Here is a 23,092-nt window from a genome sequence, read left to right as displayed (position 1 = left end):
TTTTTTTTTTTTTTTTTTTTTTTTTTTTTTTTTGATTTTTTTTTTCCTAGCTCCAGGGTGGAGTGGTTAAGCAAATAATATTATACACAGATGATGGCATTATATGCATTCATTAAGATGTTTGTACAATGTTTTTAACAACATAGGAAAATGTTTAAGATATAAAGTTTATACAAATGTCCTATGATTTCAACTATGTAAAAATATACTGCACATCAAAACATAACACAAAGTAGGGTGCTTTATCTCCACGTATTAGAATAACGGACAATAGCTTCCACTTTTTTCTATATTCCTTAAGTTTGTACCTTGGACAAATACTGATTTTGATTAGGAAGAAAAATAACAAACGTTACCTTGTAAAATATATTGTGGTACAGAATAAAGTCCGAAATAGACCAAGTCTCTTACCCAAATTGCATATCCCTTTTTCCAACTGGTACCCAACCAGGCATTTGCAGATAAAGGATCCCTGAGTATTGTTGCATGTGGCCGTGGATGGGCAGGGGTTTGACAGGCATTCATCCACATCTGTAGAGGAGAAAAAAGAAGACCATCTTAAATCTGTAGCAAACAGCAAAACCATAACCCCGTATAGCAAGTACTTAGTAAGGGCCAAATGTGCTAGGTGTTGTGAGACCCCAAAGGATGAATATGAGGACACCCTTGCCCTCAAGGGACTTGCCATCTATTGAGGGTGGAAGTGGCCATATAAACAACTAACTGTAAATACAAGACAAGATTTGCATATATGGGGAAAACAGTAAATTTTAATGGAGGGGAGAATTAAAGACTGTTTCACATAACATCTGGACTACAACTGAAAGGACTTTAATCAATAGATTAGGGTGGCAGCAGGGGGATTCTAGGCTGAGGCATCAGTACAGTAAAGTCCAGGGGCAGGAATAGGGTCCAGTGTGGCAGAAGTGTTGGGAACAGACACAGATCAGGAAGTCTGTCAGTGCCACGCTACAGTCCATGCCACACTACAGTTCCTGACATTCTCCTGCAGATCACAACCTACAAGCATGCTAACTCTCAAGTAAGCAGGGTATTAACTAAAACAGTGTATTCGTCCACATTTGGGAGGAAAAAGGAGTTTGTTGGGTAGCCTAATGTGGTACTATAGTGTACACCACTGGGCATTACTTTTTCTCTTACCTACACTGCAATCATCCCCTTGCCAGGAAGGCGGGCACCTGCAGTGGTAGCCACGGCTGGTGTTGTCTGCGATGCATTCGCCATCATGAAGACAAGGGTTCATGGCACAGCTGTTGACTACAAACACATTCCAGGAGTAAAGCAGTTAATCACACAGGAAATGTAAAGGCGGCTCTAGGTAAATATTTAATTCTCCCAGCTAATATTTGATTCTTGCTTATTTCTGTTTACTTGCCCTGAAACGCAACATTACAAAAGTAAAATGGGTTTCCCAGAGGTGCAGTGGGAGAGCGTCCTGGTACTAGTTTGTGTTCAGATATAAATGTTAGACAATGGGATCTCTGAATGCAAGAACTGATTCTAATCAAATGCAGCTTACAGGTCATTCCATTCAGGATTGATGATTATATCACCTTGGTGACACTTAGAAAATTCTACTTGAATCAATGTCAATTGAAAGCACACTTTAGGGGGGAAAAGGATCTCTGATCAACTCATCCCCCTGCTAGAAGATTTACTCTGTGTGCGTGTGTGCGCACGTGCCCTGTCCTTTCTCTTGGGCTGGCACGGGAATGGTTTGCTTATGAGCCTCCAGCCCAGGTTGACTGTGGCTGACAGGTTGGAACTGTACTGCTCACTGAGCTTTCTGCTCCAGCCACTACAAAGCATCAACTCTTCTTTCCTTCTTCCCTAAGACGCCAGTTTCCATTTCACTCCTTCTCCAACAGCAGTTTTCCTTTCCCGTGTCTGGACAAGCCAAAAGTGTAATTTTGAACATGACATGAAAAGATGCATCATCCTACTTCCTTCTACTGTTCCTTAAATGACAAAGGATTATCTGGCTGACTTTACTTTCCTGGTACCAGCAACCTCAACATGGCTATAAAAACAACCCTAAGTGTGATATAAAGGAGCCCTGGCCGTGCAGTCATGGTGGGAAAAGGTTAGTTCACCATCTTTTCATTTACATGTCTCCCCACTCCCATTTATCAACTAGCCACACACTCTTTGGGAGACAAAGGAGCTTCGGCTTCCCTGGATCAAGAGAAACCCAGTGATGCCAAGAAGCTCCCTGGTGACTGGGGAGCCCTAACTCAGAGACTCTGAGATCTAATCCAGAAGCAGATACCCAGTTGATCCCTGTCTCAGCCAGGCCATCTAAGCTTCTTTACTTGAGTTTCTCCACCCTGCAATCCTGCTTCACTACCCTCCTCTGACCTCTGAGGAGTTAAAGTCATGCTTGAAAATCTCTTACAACTACAGGACACTAAAAGCTGCAATTGTACCATCTACTGATGTGACACATGGCCAATGCATCCTTTCCTCTTTATTCAGGAAGCATTATGCAACACAGGGGTGAGAAAATTAGGCCTACCCATGACCTTCTTTTACACTTTAAGAGTTTAAACAGGAAGCATTTTAGGTCACAAAACAGAGGCTATTTCAAATGCCAGCCATTTCTACAAATTCACATGAACCCCGAGCCCCATGTAGCTCTCAGTGCTGGACTGGGCCTTGCAGTTAACATGTGCTTGCATGACTGTGTTTTACCTGAGGCTGAAGAGGACAGTGTTGTTGGTGACCGTGTGCTGCTCTGAACAGCAAAGGTGGCAGATTTGGGAGCCAAGGCTTCAGCCGTGGAAACAACTGTGGTTTGGGGAGAAGGAGATGTTCCGAGGGAATGTGAAGCTGGGCTGTACTCTGCTGTAACGCCAAGTTTTGTGGTCAATTCTTTTGCTGATGTGGGTATACTGGTCAGAGGGATCAATCCAGTGGTAGCATCTACATTCACTTGGTTCCTTTCTGTGCTGATGCCACCTTCTGCTGAGATTTGAGGAACTAGAATTTCAGGATGGGTCAGCGAGAGCTGTTTTCCAGCTGTAGTCTGTACGGCTGTAGGACCAGTGACCAGAGATGCTGTGCTTGACAGGGTGCCAGGAGTGGTCATAAGAGGATGAGAGGTCTTCAGAATGGTGGTGGTGAAAGCTGGAGACATTTGTGCTAAGTTGGTGCTTGTGGCTGGAAGGGTTTGCTCTGTGGAGGACTCTGTTAAGGATGGAGGCAAAGGAGAGCTCGTTGTTATAGCTTTGGTGGACTCTGTGGGCAGAGACACCAGGCTTGGTGACTTTGATTCTGTAATGACTTTCTCTTGGTGTGGGGTGCTCTGGTTCTTAAGGTCTGCAGTTTGACTACTATGGAGCATTGTCATAAATGATGTCATTGTTGATGTCTGAACTGAAGTCACAGGAGTCTCCGTTACCCTGGGCAGGACTGGGGTAGAAGATGACTGTGGTAAGGTTGTTTGTGAGACAGAAAGTGGGGCAGATGTAGATGTTGTTAAGGATACTGGTAAAGGTGATGGTGAGGAAGACAATGGTGTGAATGCATCAGAGGTAGACTTTAGTAGATGCACAGAGGCCACAGTTGATGGTAAAATTGATGAAAATAAATGGTGGGATTGTGACACAGAGGGCAGAGGCAAAGGAGGTCCTGAAGAAGAAGAAGATGAGGAGGAGGAGGAGGAGGAAGAGGAGGAGGGGGAGGAAGAGGAGGAGGAGTCACTAACAAACTCAGCATCAGTGTCCAGGACAACCGAAGTGTTTGGCATATTAATGGTGGGTGTGTAGGATGGAAGGTTGGATGTATGCAGAACTGGCGACTCAGTAGAAGGCTGAGCATATTCCCCGTCATAGGATGAGATGTTACTTCTCTCAGTCTGAGCATGAGAAAAGGAGGAATAGTCTGAATGTGAAGAGTTTGAGATCTTAATATAAGAAGTTGAGCTCTCCACGACGTCTGAGGATGAACTGTTATCTGTAATGGACAGTAATGCCCGTTCTCCTTTGGTGAAAGTAGATGACAGGTAGGTGTGGTCTGTGTGGTCACTGGAAGTCCTTTGTTCAGTAGCTGTGCCACTCACTTGACCGTAGCTAATCCCAGTGACTGTAAAGGGAAAAGCCAAAGTTAGGTCAAATAAAAGAACAACAAATCTCTGAAATATACACTATCAAACAGACTTTCAGTGTCCTGGAACTCAATGAATTCAAGTGGGTGAAACACTTGCTTTGGAGAGGTGGTTTTCAATGGTGAGCACTCTGAACAAAGACATTGTGGGCAGGCAGGAGTGGTCAGTGTCTCCTCTGAGCAGACTGACCTTCTGACAGAAGCAGTGGTAGTGGCAGTGGAAATGGTAACAAAAGAGAAGTGGGGACTAAGAGTCTAAAAATGGAGAGGAGTTCCAAATTCCCTCCACATGCCTTTTTCGATAAAAGCAAACTGATATCTGAAAAGCTCTTAAGACCCCAAATAGAATAACTGTTATGCCTAAATGAGAAAAGTAAAACCTTCCCAACTTGCCATTCTGTAGAATGAGATATTTCTTTCCTAGGAGATTGACCTCAGCCACAAGTGGTTGGTCTCTTATTTTAAGTCTCCCAGCAGACACTATCCCAAATTCCCTAGGTGAGTGTGTGTGGAGGGCTAGGGGCGGGAATTGGGGAGGGGTGTTCACCTTCCTGACATGGGAGAACCTAGAAAGTTCTCTTCATAAAGAGCTTATAAGGCACTTTCTGGCTTGACAGCTAACCGAATCATCCCAGGACTGTGAGTAAATTAATAGATGAGCTGAAGGGATGTGTTAAAAGACACTGTGGAAGACACCCCACCTCCTAGGGCACTGGAGGCAGCCAGTGACCGTGAGACCAGGCCCATGTCGTCCGTCACGTTCACGTGCAGAGAGGCGCTCTCTGTTTCTTGGGGCATGGTCGCTGCATGGCTGCCCGCTTCCCCAGAAGTCATGCTCATGCTGGTGTTGGTGAGGGTGATAGACCGCAGTGTGCGTTCCCCATTTCCAGTTACAGTAGCCAAGGTGTGGGTGCCAAGAGAGGGCACCCCAGAAGTCCTGTCCTCTGCATTGGCGGAACTGTCACCAAGCGCTTGGCCCAGCTCTTGGCTGTCTTCCAAGGCTAAAAGTAGAGCGAAAGGGGATGGCTGAAAAATGCAGGGCTACAGCAACAGGATTGTGCACCAAGCCTCACTTCCTGGGCCGTGGGAGCCAAGACACTTCCCTGTACTCTTAGGGTCTTTATCTGAGATGTCTGTTGCTCTTGTAAACATGGCTCAGTGATTGAAACCTCAAGAGGAACTGTGGATCAGCACATCTGTTCAGGCACCCTGGATTTATAGGAGGGTATATTACTTTAGTAATAGGATCGATACTGGATTTTTGCTCAGTGATACATAATAAATAGAGTTTATGTCAGAGAAATTGGTAGTGGGGGTGACGAGGTAAACAGTGGGTGAAAGACTAATAACCCTACTGGGGCTTTAGACATTTGCACAAGGCCCAGGAGGGAGTCCATAGTCCTCCTTGGAAGGCTCTTCCTTCTGGAAGGACCAGGAATACATGAGTGGCCACAGGGCCAGTCATTCTAGAGCATTAGTACAATGGCAAAGAAATAGCCTGGGGTTGGGGGTGAAAGGCGGGCTTGTTTTTTGTCTTCTTTTATTTTTTAAAATGCATGTGTTTTATTCCATTGATGGGGATGGAATAGGGAAGATGACACATGAATAAATGTTCTTTTCATTCTCTTTTGGGTCTTTTGGAACCTAAAGGGTCTTAGAACTAATCTTAGATTGTTAGATTACCAGATAAACCCTTCTTTTCAGAAATGATGAAAATGAGGTCCAATTCTCCTTGGCCTAAATCCTTCCTAATCTGGCTGTACAAAAACAAAATGAAACAAAACAAGACAAACAAACAAACAAACAGGTTCTTTTCTGGTTCTTATTCACATTCCCAGCCCAGACTGGCTGTCAGTACCCCACGGCCATGCTTTGATGGAAAACAGTGTAAAGCTGAGTGTTGGCTAAATTCATTTTGGGATAGGTTTGAATTGACAAGAATGAGCACAGGCCATGAGCATCACTGAGAAAGCCAGAAGCCAGAGAGGGATGCAACTCAAGCCAGGCTGAAGGGCTCGAGACCTGTGGAGAGCCAACCAGGACAGGCTCAAGAGCAGGATCTAACTGAGTATGATTTATCTGGGCAAAGAGAAAAAGGCCTTGGATAGGGAGATCCTAAACTCTCTGTTAAATGAAATTTAGGCCAATGACCACATCAGGGTTACAGGCTCAACAAAGTAGAGAAAGAGTCAGACGTGAAATGGAGGTGCTGAATCTGAATGCAGAAGAGGGAGCGGGTCAAGAACTCTAAAAGGCTGGAGTGCAGAACCCGTCAGCTTTGGGTGACTCTGAGGGAACAAGATAAAGCATTGTGTTAACCCACAGTGAGATGGTTTCAGGAATGTGGCTACTTTCTATCTAGCGCTTTATAACTGAACTCCAAGATCTAGATCACACTGAAATCATATATTCCTCTTGAACCAACTGAGCATTAATTGCAGAGAAGAGGGTACTGAAGATGCGTAAAAGGGAAAGGCTATGAAACTCAAGATCCTGGTTTGAGAAGGTAGAAGTCCTGACCCCCATAGTAGTGAGGGTGAAAAATGATTCCTTTTGCTTAGGAGATAGATGATGTGTTTTCCAGGCACAGACATAAAAGAGCATAAATATCCCCCGCTTGGATGTGTGGTATTCTTTCATGATAAATGCATGCTTTTCCACATCACATGAGTATTAATAAATGCTAATCTTCCTCATCAATTAGGATTCTCATATGGGGGAAATGAAGCTATTACTAGTGACTTGAGAAGTAAAAATTTAAACCTATTCAAAGATTAAATGATAAGCTAATACATTTTTGCTTTAGTCAGAATATACTTTACATTGATAAAAGACTTCTGAGAATTGTTTTAAAAAATTACCCCAAAGCATTATCAAAAGAAACATCAAAAGAAACATTTTCTCAAATTGACAAATTGGACTTCTTGAAATTTAAAACTTTTATGCTACAAATGATTCCATCAAGAAAGAGAAAAGACAATCCACAGGAGAAATGTCTGCAAATTATATATTTGATAAAGGACTGTATCCAGAATACGCAAAGAACTTTTTTTTTTGAGACAGGGTGTCTCTGTCACCCAGGCTAGAGTGCAGTGACACGATCTCAGCTCACTGCAACCTCCGCCTCACAGGTTCAAGCAATTCTCCTGCCTCAGCCTCCGGAGTAGCTGGGATTATAGGCACGTGCCACTGTGTCTGGCTAATTTCTGTATTTTTAGTAGAGACAGGGTTTTGCCATGTTGGCCAGGCTGGTCTTGAACTTCTGACCTCAAGTGATTCGCCTGCTGCTGCCTGCCAAACTGCTGGAATTACAGGCATGAGCCACCACAGTCAGCCACAAAGAACTCTCACAATTTAATAATAAAAAGTCAAATAACCCAATTTTAATAGTCAAAAGATTGGAATAGACATATTCAAAGAAGACATACAAGTGGCCAAGAAGCACATGAAAAGATGCTCAGCATTATTAGTCAACTGGGAAATACAAGTCAAAACCACAATGAGATGCCTTCACCCCCACTCAGATGGCTATAATCAGAAAAGATGGATAATTACAAGTGTCGGTGAAGATGTAGCAACATTAGAACACTTGTACACTACTGGTGGGAAAATAAAATGATGCAGCCACTTTGGAAAAGAGTTCAGCAGTTCCTCAGAAGGTTAAAAATAGAACAGCCACAGCCACATAACCGGCCATTCCTAAAGAATTGAAAATTTACGACCACATACACACTTGCACCTGAATGTTCACCACAGCATTACTCATCATAGCCAAAAGGTGGGAACAACCCAAACATCCATCAATTGATGACAACTGATAAACGAAGTGTGGCATATCCCTGCCATGGCATATTAGTAAGCCACGAAAAGGAACGAAGTTGTGATACAACATGGATGAACCTTGAAAACATGACACTAAGGGAAAGACACAAAGGACCACATATTGTACAATTTCATTTATAGGAAATGTCTCGAATGGACAAATCTACAGAGATAGAAAACACAGGAGTGATTGCCAGGGACTGGAAGAGGGGAGAATGGGAGGTGACTGCTGATGAGTTTGGAGTTTCTTTGTGGGGTGATGGAAATGTTCCAGAATTAGACAGTGGTGATGTTGCACAACTTTGTGACTACACTAAAAATCACTGAATTGTGTACTTTAAATGGGCAAATACTATGGAATGTGAAATACCTCAATAAAGCTGTTTTTTTAAAAACAGAGAATTTATTTGAATGAATGCGTCGACCACTACTAACGAGAAGGTGAGATTTTCACCTTCCAGAAGCTCTGTGACTGAGGCAGGTATAGAGTTATGGGTTGGCCACAGGGAATGAGAGGATGTGGACAGAGAAGTCCCTGAGCTGTGTGTGGGAAGAGGAAGTGGCAAGAATAGCTTCTCAGAGATGTACCAGAAAAAAACTGGGGGATATATAGGTGTATCTGTATCAACCAGCCAGAATAAGGGCCTGGGAAATAAGGAAGGAAGTTGGAGGGGCCTGAGGAGTTATTTCATTCACTCATTTTTTTTTTTTTTTTTTATGGGAGAATTTCACTTTGATTGCCCAGGCTGGAGTGCAGTGGTGTGATCTCAGCTCACTGCAACCTCCACCTCCTGGGTTCAAACAATTCTCCTGCCTCAGCCTCCCAAGTAGCTGGGATTACAGATGCCCGCCACCACACCTGGCTAATTTTTTGTATTGTTAGTAGAGACGGGGTTTCATCAATTTGGTCAGTCTGGTCTCGAACTCCTGACCTCAGGTGATCCACCCGCCTCGACCTCCCAAAGTGCTGGGATTACAGGCGCAAGCCACCACCCCGGCCCTCATGCATGGTTTTAATATGCCACAGATTTCATAAGCATCGTGAGTCCCTCTCTCCTCCATGGGGCACAGTTGCACGCAAAGGAAAAACTCACTCGAACGTTCTCCACGTGGTGCTGATGAATTCAAGCTTTCCGAGGAAGATGTAGATGAAGACTCTGAATAATTCCTATCTCCCAACGCTGTGTGACTTCCTCCAGACTGTACAGTAGAGTCTGAGATCTGGGTCAACACTGATGCATTCACACCTTCAGGGTATGAAGCAGAGCTTCCTGTCACATCTGCAGATGTTGTGCTATTGGTCAAGAGCCAGTGTTCAGTGCTCACTCTACCTCTTGTGGGTGCGACTGACCTAGACACAGTCTCGGTCTGAGACATGGGGCTTCCATTTTGCACCTCAGAGCTGCTGGCAAGCTGATGTTCTCCAAAGGCTGTAAGGTATCATAGGAAAAAAGGCCATTACATAGATACGAAAGAGATCCCTTGGCAACTAAGAAGTGAGACCTCTCTAGGGAAAGATTCTTTGCCAAGGAACCTGGCATGGTGTTTATTAAATGTATTATGCACTATCATATTCTAAATAATTATTTTAAAACTCTTGGGTGGCAGCAAGGTAGCAATACAAAAAAATATAACTTGCTGAATAGGGGACCTTTGAAACAGCATGTGCAAGTAGCAGAGTAACTTATAGGCTTCAGTGTTTCATTCTCTTTCCCATAAAAAGTGTTCCAGAGAGTGAGTGTGTGGTTACATACAACAAATACAATGCACATAAATATAGCGCACAGTCAGAGCACTTTCCTAAAGCAGTTCTCTTATGAATAAAGGTTATTCTAATACCAAAGTATAGCAAAAACAAAAATCAATTATAAGGATTAAGCTAAACCATGAATTTGGGAACAATATTTACATCTGCACATTTATGTGGAAAGACAATGTGTACACAAAATAACTGAAGCTAGTTTAAAGAGTGGGCCAGGCTGGGCACAGTGGCTCATGCCTGTAATCCCATCACTTTGGGAGGGCAAGGCGGGAGGATTGCTTAGGGCCAGAGCCCAAGGCCAGCCTGGGCAACATTGTAAGACCCCATCTCTACAAAAAACAGAAAAATTAGCTGGGTGGAGTGGCATGCACCTGTAGTCCTAGCTACTCCGGAGGCTGAGGTGGGAGATCACCTGAGCCTGGGGAGGTTGAGGCTGCAGTGCGCCGTGATCATGCCACTGCACTCTAGCCTGGGTGACAGAGCCAGACATTGTCTTCAAAACAAAATAAAACATAAAGAGCAGGCCAGCTCTCAGCTTGAAGACCATGCTGTAGAGTGAAAAGAAGATGGAACTGAGAACCCTGAGGCTAAGGTCTCAACTCTACTGAGTGAGCTAAATGGCCAGGCACCCATTATTTAAACCCTCAGAGCCATAGTTTTCTCATCTATAAGAAAGCAGGAGGAATGACACCTGTCTGACTAACTTCACAATGTTCTCGTAAGAGTGACCATGAAAATGCAATAGTGCCATTAAAAAGCATACTTTTCTCTGGAGATTACAAATGGTCTTGAAGAGATCCCCTAAGAAAATTCAACAATTTACAAACGTCCCTAATAGATCAAGTAAAGATGGAATACTTACTTGGGGAATCATTTTGCCAATGCAAAGATGTAAGTCCAAATTCATTTTCTGTAGATGGTTCAATGAATTCCCCATCCCCTGGATTCCCAGTTACTCTACTGTTTCTTCTCAATTCCACTGCAGAGGGTGAAAGATGGACTGAAGCTGAAGTCGTGGCAATTTTGGAGTCCTTGGGGAAGCCTTCTGTCTTGCTCACAGGTCCCAGACTGACCGTCAAAGATCGGAGTGTTCTCGGGCCACCATCAGTGAACACTGTGGCAACGTGCATTGTCTTTGTCTGACGGACTGAGGAGCTCTGGAGGTCAGTGGAGCTGTTAAGCTTCTCTGTACTTTCAGAAGCTACAACGGAAAAAGATATGCTTCAAAATTACTCAGGAGTGTAAGAAAATCACTATATTAGAGATACAAATGATGTTTCTTACATTTTGGTGGATACATCTAAATACCATGGACCTAATATAGATACAAACATATCTATACACACACATGCGACCAGGACACATGCCCGCACTCTCCCTTACTGGTTCTAATTCTCACAGAGGAAGGTGGAGAACACCGAGATCCCTCACCAGGCACAATGAGAAGCTTATATGTTATTTGCATTATTTGTTTTTTAAAAAGGAAGATGAAAATGTCTGCTGAATTTTACATTACAGCTTAAACAGGACTGGCCACTGTGATAAAGTTTTTGTTATTTTGCTCTGCTTTGCTTTAGCAATGTAATGCTTTTGTTCAAATGCTGTTATTGATTAAAATCTCATACATAAAATGAATAAAAGTGAAGCTGCTGCAAGGTGGCCCACCCCAGTCACCACTAAGGAGGCCTAGGGTTTTGCAGAACACAGCTGCAACGCTCATGGCCTAGAGCAGTAATTCCCAGCCTTGTCACCATCAACGGTTCTTTGTTATTCCCCACCTCATGGCCACCCTAAGCCTTATGTTTTGAAAGACTATTCACCAAACTGCATTTGTTAAATAACAGAATTTCTAATCAGCAGGAAATACTTATTATTACCCCACAAATTTAATTCCACCCAAAAGCAAACAGGCTTCATTATCATACTTCGCCCCATTAAGCTTTAGAGACCAGCTCTCAAATCTTCATACTACTCCAATGGGCCCCTCGGAGATCAAGGACTCCATGAGCAGTTTCTCTCGTTGATGGATGGCAGCCACGGGGAAACTGTCAAGAACCTCAAGGAGTGAATCAGACACTACTGGTCAAAAGGCGTAGTCTGCTCCACATAAGTACAGGTGGCTCCCTTCCATAAATAACTTTCTAAAGGATGCCCTGAGAACTGACCTCCAGAAAGGCTATTAAAATCTTCACTCCAAACGGGAATAAACTGCAGGAAAGCTTAGGGAATGGAAAGAAACATGGTGGGTAAGACTAAAGGCACAAAAAGAGAGTGTCTTTCTTCTTTTAGGCTAAAATAATAAAAGTACTCTACACCTATATAATAAAAGGCTTTGAGCTGTTAATTATGGCCTAGAAAAGAGAAAAAGGAAGTTGTCATTACAAACAATTCCTTGAAGACCAGTCCTATGTGTAGTTGTGACTACAACCACAAATAAATTTTAAATATCACTACAGCAAGAGAGAGAGAAAGAGAGCGAGCAAGCATGGGAAACAAAAAGGTTGCTCTCGCTCTTGCGCAAAACCATAAAACTAGCTATATCTAGAACACAGCCAGCAGCTCTGGTCACCCCGCCTTAATGGAGACAAAATGAAGATGCAGGCAATCTATACAACTAGTAATGGAAACAAGAAACAGAAAGACCTGGACACAAAAATAGAGTCCCAGACCACCAAAATCCACCTCTACTTAAAAACATAAACCAAACCAAACCAACCAAACAAAGCATACTTCAGTATTTAAAAAAAGAAAAAGAAAAAAAGAAAAGAAAGCATAATAGACATGCCCCAAATCGTCATTCAACCACATGGCTTCTCAGCCCTAACTTCATTAGACTCATCATTTATATCCACCAAATTACAGCCTCATCAGCTTTCTGGAGGTTCTTTCGAAACACCTTTTATTCCCAGGAAACTGCATGAATTTCATCCATTAAACATTCCCATCAAAATCCAGTGATCGGCCTGGTGCAGTGGCTCATGCCTGTAATCCCAGCACTTTGGGAGGTTGAGGCGGGTGGATCACCTGAGGACAGGTGTTTGAGACCAGCCTGGCCAATATGGTGAAACACCATCTCTACTAAAAATACAAAAATTAGCTGGCTGTGGTGGTGGGTGCCTGTAATCCCAGCTACTCAGGAGGTTGAGGCAGGAGAATTGCTTGAACCCGGGAGGTGGAGGTTGCAGTGGGCTGAGATTGTGCCACTACACTCCAGCCTGAGCGACAGAGAGAGACTTGGTCTCAAACAAACAAACAAACCAAAACAAACAAACAAAAAACTCCAATGGTGATACTGAATTCAGCCTGAAAAACCCAGGCCTGTCCACCTCTAGTGGATTTAGCAAATCAATGGAAATGAAATATAATTACAAAAGTCACAAATGCTGAAAGTCAGGAAAGGAAAATGGCTCTGTTTTTCCCTGACTCTGAGAGCTCTGCAGAACATTGCTTCTTTATCTCATTATCTCATCATTATCATCATTATCAAAAACTACCATTCACTGACCAATTATGACTTGCAAGGAATTGGGCTAAGTACATTATATACAAATCTCATTTAGTCCTCATGGGAAAGCTATGAAATGTATGTGAATACTTTGACAGAGTTGGTGACTCTTTGTAAAAAGAGAAAATGTTTGGTCAAACTAATCTACAAACACCACTTATATTACTAAATGAGCACCTGTTAAATAAATCTAGGGGGAAATGTACCACATTTCTAATCAACAGGCTAGATTCTTGGTTATTTAATAATTGCCCTTCTTGCTCATTTCTACCCCTAAAGCAGCCATTCAAAGATGGAAAGACCATCCATCTGGGAGCAGAAACAAGCCAAATTCCTGATCTTTTTAATGGGAGGTTGCAAGAATGCCTGCTCGTCTGCTAAAAGTACATGGGTCTCTCTTCAATCACAGCACAAAACACTGGAACCTCAGGAACACGTCAGAATGCTCAACCTTGACCTGACTGCAATCCAGAACTTGTCAAAAGTGCAGCTGAAGCAGCTGATATTTGAGAAAGATACGCCAAATCTACAATCTTCAGAGTTATTTATGCTCTCTTTCTTTACAAAGTGAAATCACCACAAAGCAATTTACCTGGACCACAGTAGCTTAGCTACCCACAGAAATACTTTCATAAGTTGAGATCCATTATTATACCCTCAGTTCCTATTGAGAATCTATATAAAATATCACCTTTTAAAGAACATTAGCACAATTTCCACAAACAGCAATTGAAGGCATTTTGCATTATGATTCTCAATGTTTCTTATGTAAACAGTCCTCTTAAAATGTACTGCCCCCAAACACTTATGCCTATGGATGAAATTGTATGCTTACTTTATCTGAAAACAATCGCATGCCCCACCCGGTTTCCCTTTGTGCCCTGGTTTCCAGGAAGCTCAGTACTAAATTTAGTGCTCAATTGTAGCCACTCTCACACAATTCAACATACACATATCTCTTTCCACCTTCAAAAGGGAGCTTTTTTCCCGTTTGTTGCTTTGTTTGCTTTTCCCTCCGATGATCAAATAATACAATGGTCATTATTAAAAATTATGGAATGTATAGAAAGATATAAAGCAGCAAAAGATGTAAAGCAGCAAGAAAAACAACCTCCAATGGTTTCTGATCTCATTTTAAAAATTTGATTCCATTCCCTAGGCCTATACTTGCTTTAACACTGTAAAGCATACAATTTGGTTTTGGAAGCAGGTAACTCCTGGCTATCCCAGCCTCGGAAAAGGTTATGTTGCATGCGTGTTTCTGTGTAGCTGAGTGAAGAGTGAAACGAGGCACAGAATACAAAGGCTGGATACACGTGGAATCACAGATGCTGAAACTAGAAAGAATCTTTCAGATCATCTGCTCAAATCCCTTCATGTTCCAAATAAGGAGCCCCCTCCTCTCTGTGCCAGGCTCCTAGCTATCTTCCTTGTGTTCACCTAGTGAGGCGCATCACTCATCAGACTGGTGCAAGTGCCAGACTTTTCACAGGGTCATATTTCCTAGTGGGTGGAGTGGCCAAGTGTTCACAAGCCCCGCTGCATTCCCCCTTTGCTTTTGTTTTTCCAGAGCTGGCCAACCAGGCTGAGTCGACTCCAGGTCTGCCTGGCAGGTCCTGCTGGCTCTCTCTCAGCACTCTTGCCTGAGAGCCTAGAGCTCCTGTATCGTGTAGTCAGAAAGGGACAGTAATGTCTCAACAATTAGATTCAAGGGGAAGACTCTGGTTAGTGAGTTAGCAGATGCCAGCCCAGCTTTAAAAACAAAGCAGAACTTTGTTTCCCATGTAACTTCAGATCCTTGTGCATGTACCCTCTGCATCCCCACAGGGAGGAAGGGAGGTTGGCAGGATGGATTCAGACATACTTGGATGCCTGGTGAGAACCCCATTTAATAGCACCCAGAATCATCTCTAATATCTAAAAGGGTGGTGGGACTCTACCTCAAACTGAACACACAGTTCACTAAAAAGGAAGAGAAATGCTCAGTAAAAGACTCAAGAGTTATGAAAGATATGATGAAACTCACCAGCAGTTAAAAGTATAAGCTTTTAAAAGGATGGATAGTAAAAGAATTTCAGGAACAACTATATTTTTTAGTGTTGAAAAACATAGGTGAAAAAAATATATAGGTGAATATAGAGTCATAGAGTCAAGTCCAGTAAAGTTGGAAACATAGGCTGATTTTTCAAATATACCACCAAAGTAGGTTGAATTTAAATTATAAATATTAAATGATCCTGATCAGAATCAAAGCATAGCTTCCTAGAAAATGCTTCCTTTCTACCGTTTAGTAAAGTTGTAAATCACTGAACCACAGAATTTTGAGGCTGGAAGAATTGCAGCTTTTATCCAATCCAACCAATGTTTATGAATAATCTTAAAAAGCAATCTTCTAAAAACATGAATCATAAATTATATCCAAATCCAGGCAGCAAGAAACTGTGTACAGGGTATGTGGAAGAGGAATTGGCTGCTTTAAACAGGCACTCCAGAAGGGACTTGTGGGTTTAGTTTTGGCTTTGATGACACAAACCCAAACTCCTAGTCTCGCAAGGTACTTCTAAAAACCTCTGACCTATAAAAATTTTGCAATGGCAATTTCGGAGGCAACCTAACCTCTATTTTCCAAGAATATTTCCAACCCTCTCTGTCCTGCTCCCTATGGTACAAGGACGAAAACACAAGCAGCACACACAAACACTGAATAAAACCTCAGAGAAGAAAAAAGATGGTCAGAGCTTCCAATATTCTCTTTGGCCCACGGCATGATGTGCCCTGTGAGGGTATCTGGGCACATGCTAATCCCTATGTCTTATCGGCTACACCTTGTTCTGGGGTGAGGGGGAATCTAAAAGAAGTAACCGACACAGCCCATGTCCTCAAGAGGATTACAGTCTCTCTGGGCAGAGAGGCATTAGATGACCTGCTATGACAAGGTGTACAGCACAGAGGACCAGATGGTTGAAGAAAGGCTTGGGAATCCCTGAGCTGAGACTTAACTGATGAGTAGTAATTGGAACAGCAGAGAGAGAGGCGAGCACTCCACAGCTGTAGTTACTAATACCACACCTTGCAAACTCCTGCGTTACATCTGTTTTTTTTTTTTTTTTTCAAAATGGCACCTAGAAAAATGTACACTCATGTTTTCTTTACCACCAAAGGAAACATTTTTGCAATAATGAAGAAATAAAATCTCACTCCTAATCAAATGGTACAATGCTCACCATTTCATGCACCCCAAGGTAAGGTCTCTTGTTTGAGAATAGACACCAATAGCTGGGTGCGGTGGCTCACGGCTGTAATCCCAGCACTTTGGGAGGCCGAGGTGGGGGGGATTCCCTGAGGTCAGGAGTTCAAGACCAGCCTGGCCAACACGCTGAAACCTCATCTCTACTAAAAATACAAAAATTAGCCGGGCAAGCGGATGGGCGCCTGTAATCTCAGCTACTCAGGAGACTGAGGCAGGAGAATCACTTGAACCTGGGAGGCAGAGGTTGCAGTGAGCTGAGATCGCGTCACTGTACTCCAGCCTGGGCGACAAAAAAAGAAAAACTATGTTAAACATGGGCCTCAATACTGAGATAAACTGGGTAGGTTGTACCTACTTCCACCCCCAGTACCTGGCATTAGAGGAAGAGCATTTTGGCTTGATGTCTTTTCCCCTTACTCCCTATTATGAGTATGTAACCAGCTGGCTATGCACATTGATTTATGTCTACTTTGGGTGACTTCCGAGTGTTAAGCTGGGTATGTGGCACTCACGTGAGGAATGGTCTGAGAGAGGAGAGGAAGCTGCTGTCCTGTAGAAATGCAGCCAGGAGAGATCTGGTCCTGAGGAATTTCTCTTCCTAGAGGGCATGGTCAGCTCTCCCATCTCCAAAGCAGGAAGAGAGGATGGGCTCCAAGCCGAAGTGGTGGCCCCTTGGCTGTGTACAGTCACTTCTTCTGACAGTCCCATCAACCTCTCTGTTCCCATCTCCGAGGTTGTTCCACTCTTTGTTTGAAAAGGGGCAATTCTTTCATCGAACTCTGAACTGCTGGATGGCAGGTGAAGACTTTCCGAGGCTGAAAACAGACAGCAACAATTAGAATTCCACCAGCAGACTTCAAAATGTCTTAATATGCTTTTAGGGGGCTTAGTTCTGACATCTGCAAAATATACACACATGAGAAGAAATTAGGAGAATAATTCATTCTACAAAAAATAAACTCCTGAAAGAGACCACAAACCAAGCCAGAGACTGTTATTAGATCTCACAAAGATTCTGTGTATTGTGGTAAAATTCTCAGAAAAGGGGCTCACTGGAGGTAAGTATGGAATCAGAGATCAGGGTTCTGATCATCAGGACCCAGCAACCACACTCCACCAAATTGGTCCCAGAATTTACCTGAATGCAATATAAACAAAATTCCCAATCTCTAGGTGACCAAGAAGACCAGGGAATATCATGTGCAGAGTTTCTAAGCTCTGTAGGAATCATTTATGAATACAAAAGCCTTTCGTATGCATCTTTACAGAATCGAGTCCCTCCCAACCAGATCTCCTGCCACTAGGACCTGAAACCATGGAATCATCCCTGACGGCTTCATCCTTTACTTTCAGGCCATCAACAGATCCTCTCACTTTTCCTTGGTGAAGTCTCTACCAATGCCCTCCTCTTCATCCCTGTGGCCACGAGGCCACATTGCAGCACCTGATGTCTGAATTTCTGTCTGCCTGGGTGGTCCCTTTGACTCCAGGTTCCCTCCATCCTGCCACTCCCATGCTAGACATCCTATACCTGCCTGCCTGGCGAATCCTCCTCAAATTCACTTTAGCTATGTCACTTACTTGCTCAGAAACCTTCACTGACTCTTCCTACCACACCAAATCTAAAGTGCCAGGTTTCTAAAGTCCTCTGTGATTGTCCCTAACCCCGTCCACACAATGTTCCCACCTGCTCCTCCTCTCCTCTGTGGGCAACTGATACCCTTCCCAAGGGAGGCTGCTGGCCTTGCCACCCTACAGACAGGCCACATCTGTCTTTCTCTCCTCTGCACTTCACTCTCGTTGTCCAGGCATTCCACACCTCAGCACCCCCGCCACCTTGCTCAGATACACACACATAAGCTCTAATCCCAGTTTGGAAACCTGTTAACTGTTTGACCTACACGTATTGGGTCAACTAACTTCTCTGAGTTTCAGTTTCCAAATGCCTAAAAGGAGAATGACATGATCTAATGGGCTTGCTGGAAGGATTGAGAGAACATACATGGTGGTATGTAGTAGGTCCCTGATTAATGCCAGTTTTTCTTAGTCTTCTCTTCCTCGATGAAATCTTACCCACTGAGCCCCATCACCTTCTTGACATTCTTTGCCAAAAATAGCAAACCACCAGGCTGTGCACACCAGAGCAAGAATAACTGTTTGGGCCACATCAACACAAACCAAACCCAAGCCTGTCCCAGCTATGCATCCCACAAAATATACTATCTCTGAGACCCTTGGGTGTGGCAGGCTCCCTGGAAAAGGCACGAAGTTTGGATTCCACTGGCCGTGGATCACAGATACCACAGGACCAGAGAGGCTGCTCAGCAAATCTGCATCCTTGTCTGGTCTGTATTGACAAGCGTAATACAAATGAGGCCTAAGTCACAGGTCTGACCCACCCCAGGCTAGGTACCTTGGAAGGGCACAATGGCTCAGAATGGGGGTTGTGGGGAATGGCAGAAACTTTGTTTTCCAGGACTGGACACGCATGCATGAAACGTGCATCATCAGCACAAGCTCACCTAAGGTGCTACTCTGGGAAGTCAGAGCTGTTTCTATCTCTAGCGAGTACCCAACAGGCAAATTGGTGAAGTTTGTTCTACTTGAAGAGCCATTCCTTCCTCTAGCATCTGCTGTTTCAGCAAGTAGAGTGAGGTTTTCTGGAGCATCCGAAGCAGCATAGCTCTTCCCGGAGGTCTGAACCATCACGTCCTCTTTGGAGGACACTGTTGAAAAGTCCTCTTGATTCTGATAGAAGGTGATGTTTTCTATGTGGGACTCAGTGTTACTTTCCGGCCAGTGTTTCCAGGCAGCATCTGAAAGAAGAAGAGGATGCATCAGGGAGAACTTGCTGGCTTCTGAAAGGAAAAGTAAACCTTCAGAAAAGACACTATGAGATACATCAGTAGAGAGGGAATGCAAATAAAAGAATTTTGGCCAGGTGCGGTGGCTCACGCCTGTAATCCCAGCACTTTGGGAGGCTGAGGCGGGAGGATCACCTGAAGTCAGGAGTTCAAGACCAGCCTGGCCAACATGGTGAAACCCTGTCTCTACTAAAAATACAAAAAAATTAGCCAGTCGTGATGGCAGGCACCTGTAATCCCAGCTACTAGGGAGGCTGAGGCAGGAGAATCACTTGAACCTGAGAGGTGGAGGTTGTGGTGAGCCAAGAATGTGCCATTGCACTCCAGCCTAGGCAACAAGAGTGAAACTCAATCTCAAAAAAATAATAATAATAATTTCACCTTTTTTTCCCATATTCATTATTCTTATAATCCAGAGGAAGGAATTATGAAGCAACAATACAATACAGGATTAAATTTCATTGTGCATAGAATAAATGATAAAAATTTATTGATAGAAAGAGATCAGCATGGGGCTCATGGAAGAGCAACTGAACCTCTGGCGCCTGTGCAGGTCAGAGAGGGCACTGGAGGAGGAAGATTGGGTGTAAGCATAAGGCAAGAAGCATCTCATATTTGCCAAAGTTGCTAACTCTGCCTCCTGTGGTGGTAGGAAGCTATTATACAAGCTGGCAGCCCTTGACCCTGACACCTACTCTTGCAGGTGGGAGGTGTAATGCACAATTCTGATAAAACATGAAGACTCTGGCAATATTACTAAAACTTGTGTGATATGAATGGGTTTGAGGCAGCAATTCCAAATTGAATTTATCTGAAGGAGATACTCAAGAATGTGGACAAAGATTTAGCTGCATAGGTGTTCATTACAGCATTGTTTACAATAGAAAAAGGAAAAGAAAGAACAAACCTAAAACTCCTTCAGCGGGGGAGGGTCATGCATCTTGCCCAAGTCTCACAGTCAAAAAGCAGGAGGGCCAGGCAGCCTGCTCCAAACCCAGGCCTCTCGCCCGCCAGCTGTGCTCAGCTGGAAGGGAAAATGGTGGAGAGGAGTATGGTTTCCAGCTGGGAGTGCTGAGGAAACAATGCTCTTGAGTATGGATTGTTACTTGAAGCCTGTATATTAGGAATGTATTTATATTAGTCAGAAAATACATTTAAATGATAGTTAACTTCCATAACGCCCAAGATGGTAACAAAGAGGGTATTAGTTAAAAATGTTCTAAGGATAAAGTTAAAGTTGGGGGTTAAATTGGGCAAGAGTAAGTCATGTGTAGCATCAAATGCCATTTGTCAAGGCAGGAGGTTCAGGGTCAGAGCAGGTGTGTGGGATGCCCAAGTCCAGTGCAAGAAAGCTGCCCTGTTACTCTGGAAAAGTCTGCACCCAGCCTGGGCACTGCTCAGAAGCCAAAGCTGGGCCACTGCTGGGTGCTGGGCCCCTAAAAAATAGCACCAAAACCAAACAGGATTCTGAGAACACTCCTTTCCCCATACATCCAAAACAATATGGAATCCAATATCAAATATGGGTGCCAATTGAGGGACACTGAGAAAGGGTGAGGACGGGGCCACGTGACGTTGTCGCTGACTACGTGACTCCCTGAAACAACATTTAATTTTCCCCATTTGGAAATGGTATTTCTCTTTCTGCTTGGGAATGGGGACTGTGGGCACTGGTGAGAAACCTCTGTGGGGATGAATGGAATCACTTCTACTTATATGAATCAAACAAAAATGGCAAACCATTGGACAAGTAGAAGCTGCAGGCAGAACCTACAGTTTGTATCTAAATACCACACACACACACATACATACATACACACACACACACATACACCCACATATACCCCTCACACACATACACATGCACACACACACACATACACATGCACACATACACATATACACACACACACACCCACATATACCCCTCACACACACACACACACACACACACGCACACGCACACATACACATACACACACACACACACACACACACGCACAGGCACGGAACAAGTTATCTCTCAGATCAGTGCTGCCTAAACGATACTGAGTCACAAACACAATCTACAAGTGTACACTTTAAATTTTCTAGTAGCTGCATTTTTAAAATTAAAAAATGTGAAATTAATTTCAATATTAATATTTTATTTCACTCAGCATATCCAAAATACTATCACTTCAATGTGTAATTGATATAAAAATATTGAGATATTTTATATTCTTTTTTTGGTATTAAACGTTTAAAATCCAGTGAATGTGTTGGGAACCACCACATCTCGAGTTCCATAGCCACACGTGGCTGGTGGCTGCATCACTTGCCAGTGCAGTTCTAGATCAATGGTTCTGAACATTTCTCCACTCTGATTCACTCCTTCTAGAAGCAGTGGCTCACTTATTTGGGGTTAGGGGGTGATGATTGCAAAAAACTTCCAGAAGACATTCTGACAAACTTTCCTGAGAGAATCACTTCCTCCCCAAATCCTTTGAGAGTTACTGTTTTTATGCCTCTTGTTCTGTTTCCTGTGGGTGATAATTAACAGAGGCTTCCTGGAGGGGGAGGGAAGTTGCCATGCATCTGAGCTCCTCTGGGGCCCAGTTCCAGACAGGCAAGACCCACATGCAGCTAGAAATGGGATGTGGAAGGGCGTTTCCAGGGGTAGCCACAAGGCCTCCAAGTTCAACTTGAGAGCCTGGGGTTATAGACAGCAGTGGCCCACAGGGCACGCTCCCTTTGTTCTACCTCTGGGAGCTACAATGGCAAGCTGGTCTCCTGGGAGGAGGTGAAAGGTCTGAGGGTGCTTTCTCTCTCCTTTTGGTTAACTGTACACAATGAGAAATTATTCTCCAAGGAAGCCAGAGAGAAGCGATTGTGGGGAAGCAGAAGGGACTCAAAACCCATGCCCCAAAGCTGGCCAGCTGTGAGCAAAGGGAAGGCAATGAACTTGGCTCCATTACAACCTTCAGACAAGGTGAGACTCAGCCATTGGTGAGTGTGACGGGGCCTTTGAGGAGGCAGCTTTGTTCCCTTCCTCTCCAGGGACCAGGAGTGGAGGTCCCACAGCCCAGTCAGCTCAGGGAACTCCAGTGCAGTCTCCGAGGGGAAAAGAACGGCCACATGCAGACAGGGCAGGACCCACAATGACCTGCGCTCTCTTCCTGGAGGGGTGACTAAGGATGTAAGAAAGAAAAAATGCACGCTATAAACAAAACTAAAAGGCAGACAATAGTCCTGCAGTATCCTCAATGACCCTGCCACTATAAACAACTCAAAATGCTGAACAAACTATATTTTTTAAAAAATTTCTGAAAGCATTGCTGAGCTGGCAAATAAGTAAAGAATCAAATCTTCTGAGGCCAAAAATGAACCATGACTAGGAATCCAGAGAAATGAGCTAATGTTGAGGCTGGCAGCTGCCCTGGAGGCACCTGTTCAACATTTGTGACCTTGAATTTCTGTTCTGATGGCTGCCGAGAATCAGGAGATGGGAGACACGATCTCAAGGAGGGAATCCAGCAGGAAACCACTGTGTAAAGCTGGGACTTTACACAGCTATGCCTTGGGTATAAGGCAAATAGAAACAAACCTGCCCCACAGAAGGGCACAGCAAAGAAACCTGGCCCGTCAATCTTGGTTTCAAGTGAAAGAAGAAATAAATCTCACCCAAGAATATATAACCATAAAGCTAGCCCTCGTATGGGTGTGCCGCATATCACATTACCTCTGTGGTCTAAACTAAGGATGTATTTGCGAGTGGTCCTGAA

At 43.7% G+C, this 23,092-nt stretch overlaps 1 protein-coding gene across 4 annotated transcripts in view; it reads right to left on the bottom strand.

Annotated features, from left to right (window-relative positions):
• The window catches only part of HEG1 (heart development protein with EGF like domains 1), an 89,345-nt gene that overhangs the window by 43,479 nt on the left and 22,774 nt on the right, over positions 1-23,092 (bottom strand). Inside the window, exons 1-9 of one of the 4 annotated variants that reach the window (XM_017855353.1) lie at positions 22,289-22,491; positions 18,987-19,280; positions 16,977-17,279; positions 10,572-10,910; positions 9,042-9,377; positions 4,827-5,126; positions 2,713-4,104; positions 1,162-1,278; positions 412-531 (exon numbers count right to left, since the gene is read on the bottom strand). In XM_017855353.1, the coding sequence (XP_017710842.1) occupies positions 412-531; positions 1,162-1,278; positions 2,713-4,104; positions 4,827-5,126; positions 9,042-9,377; positions 10,572-10,910; positions 16,977-17,279; positions 18,987-19,170 (3,091 nt within the window). In that variant the 5' untranslated portion in view covers positions 19,171-19,280; positions 22,289-22,491. Of the gene's footprint in view, positions 1-411; positions 532-1,161; positions 1,279-2,712; positions 4,105-4,826; positions 5,127-9,041; positions 9,378-10,571; positions 10,911-16,976; positions 17,280-18,986; positions 19,281-20,235; positions 20,453-22,288; positions 22,492-23,092 lie in introns of those variants that run through there. The other 3 variants (XM_017855352.1, XM_017855351.1, XM_017855354.1) reach the window with 3 other exon arrangements.

Source organism: Rhinopithecus bieti, unplaced genomic scaffold (genome assembly GCF_001698545.2).
Source record: "Rhinopithecus bieti isolate Rb0 unplaced genomic scaffold, ASM169854v2 scaffold_39586, whole genome shotgun sequence".
NCBI lineage: Eukaryota > Metazoa > Chordata > Mammalia > Primates > Cercopithecidae > Rhinopithecus > Rhinopithecus bieti.
This window is presented reverse-complemented; position numbering and strand designations above follow the sequence as displayed.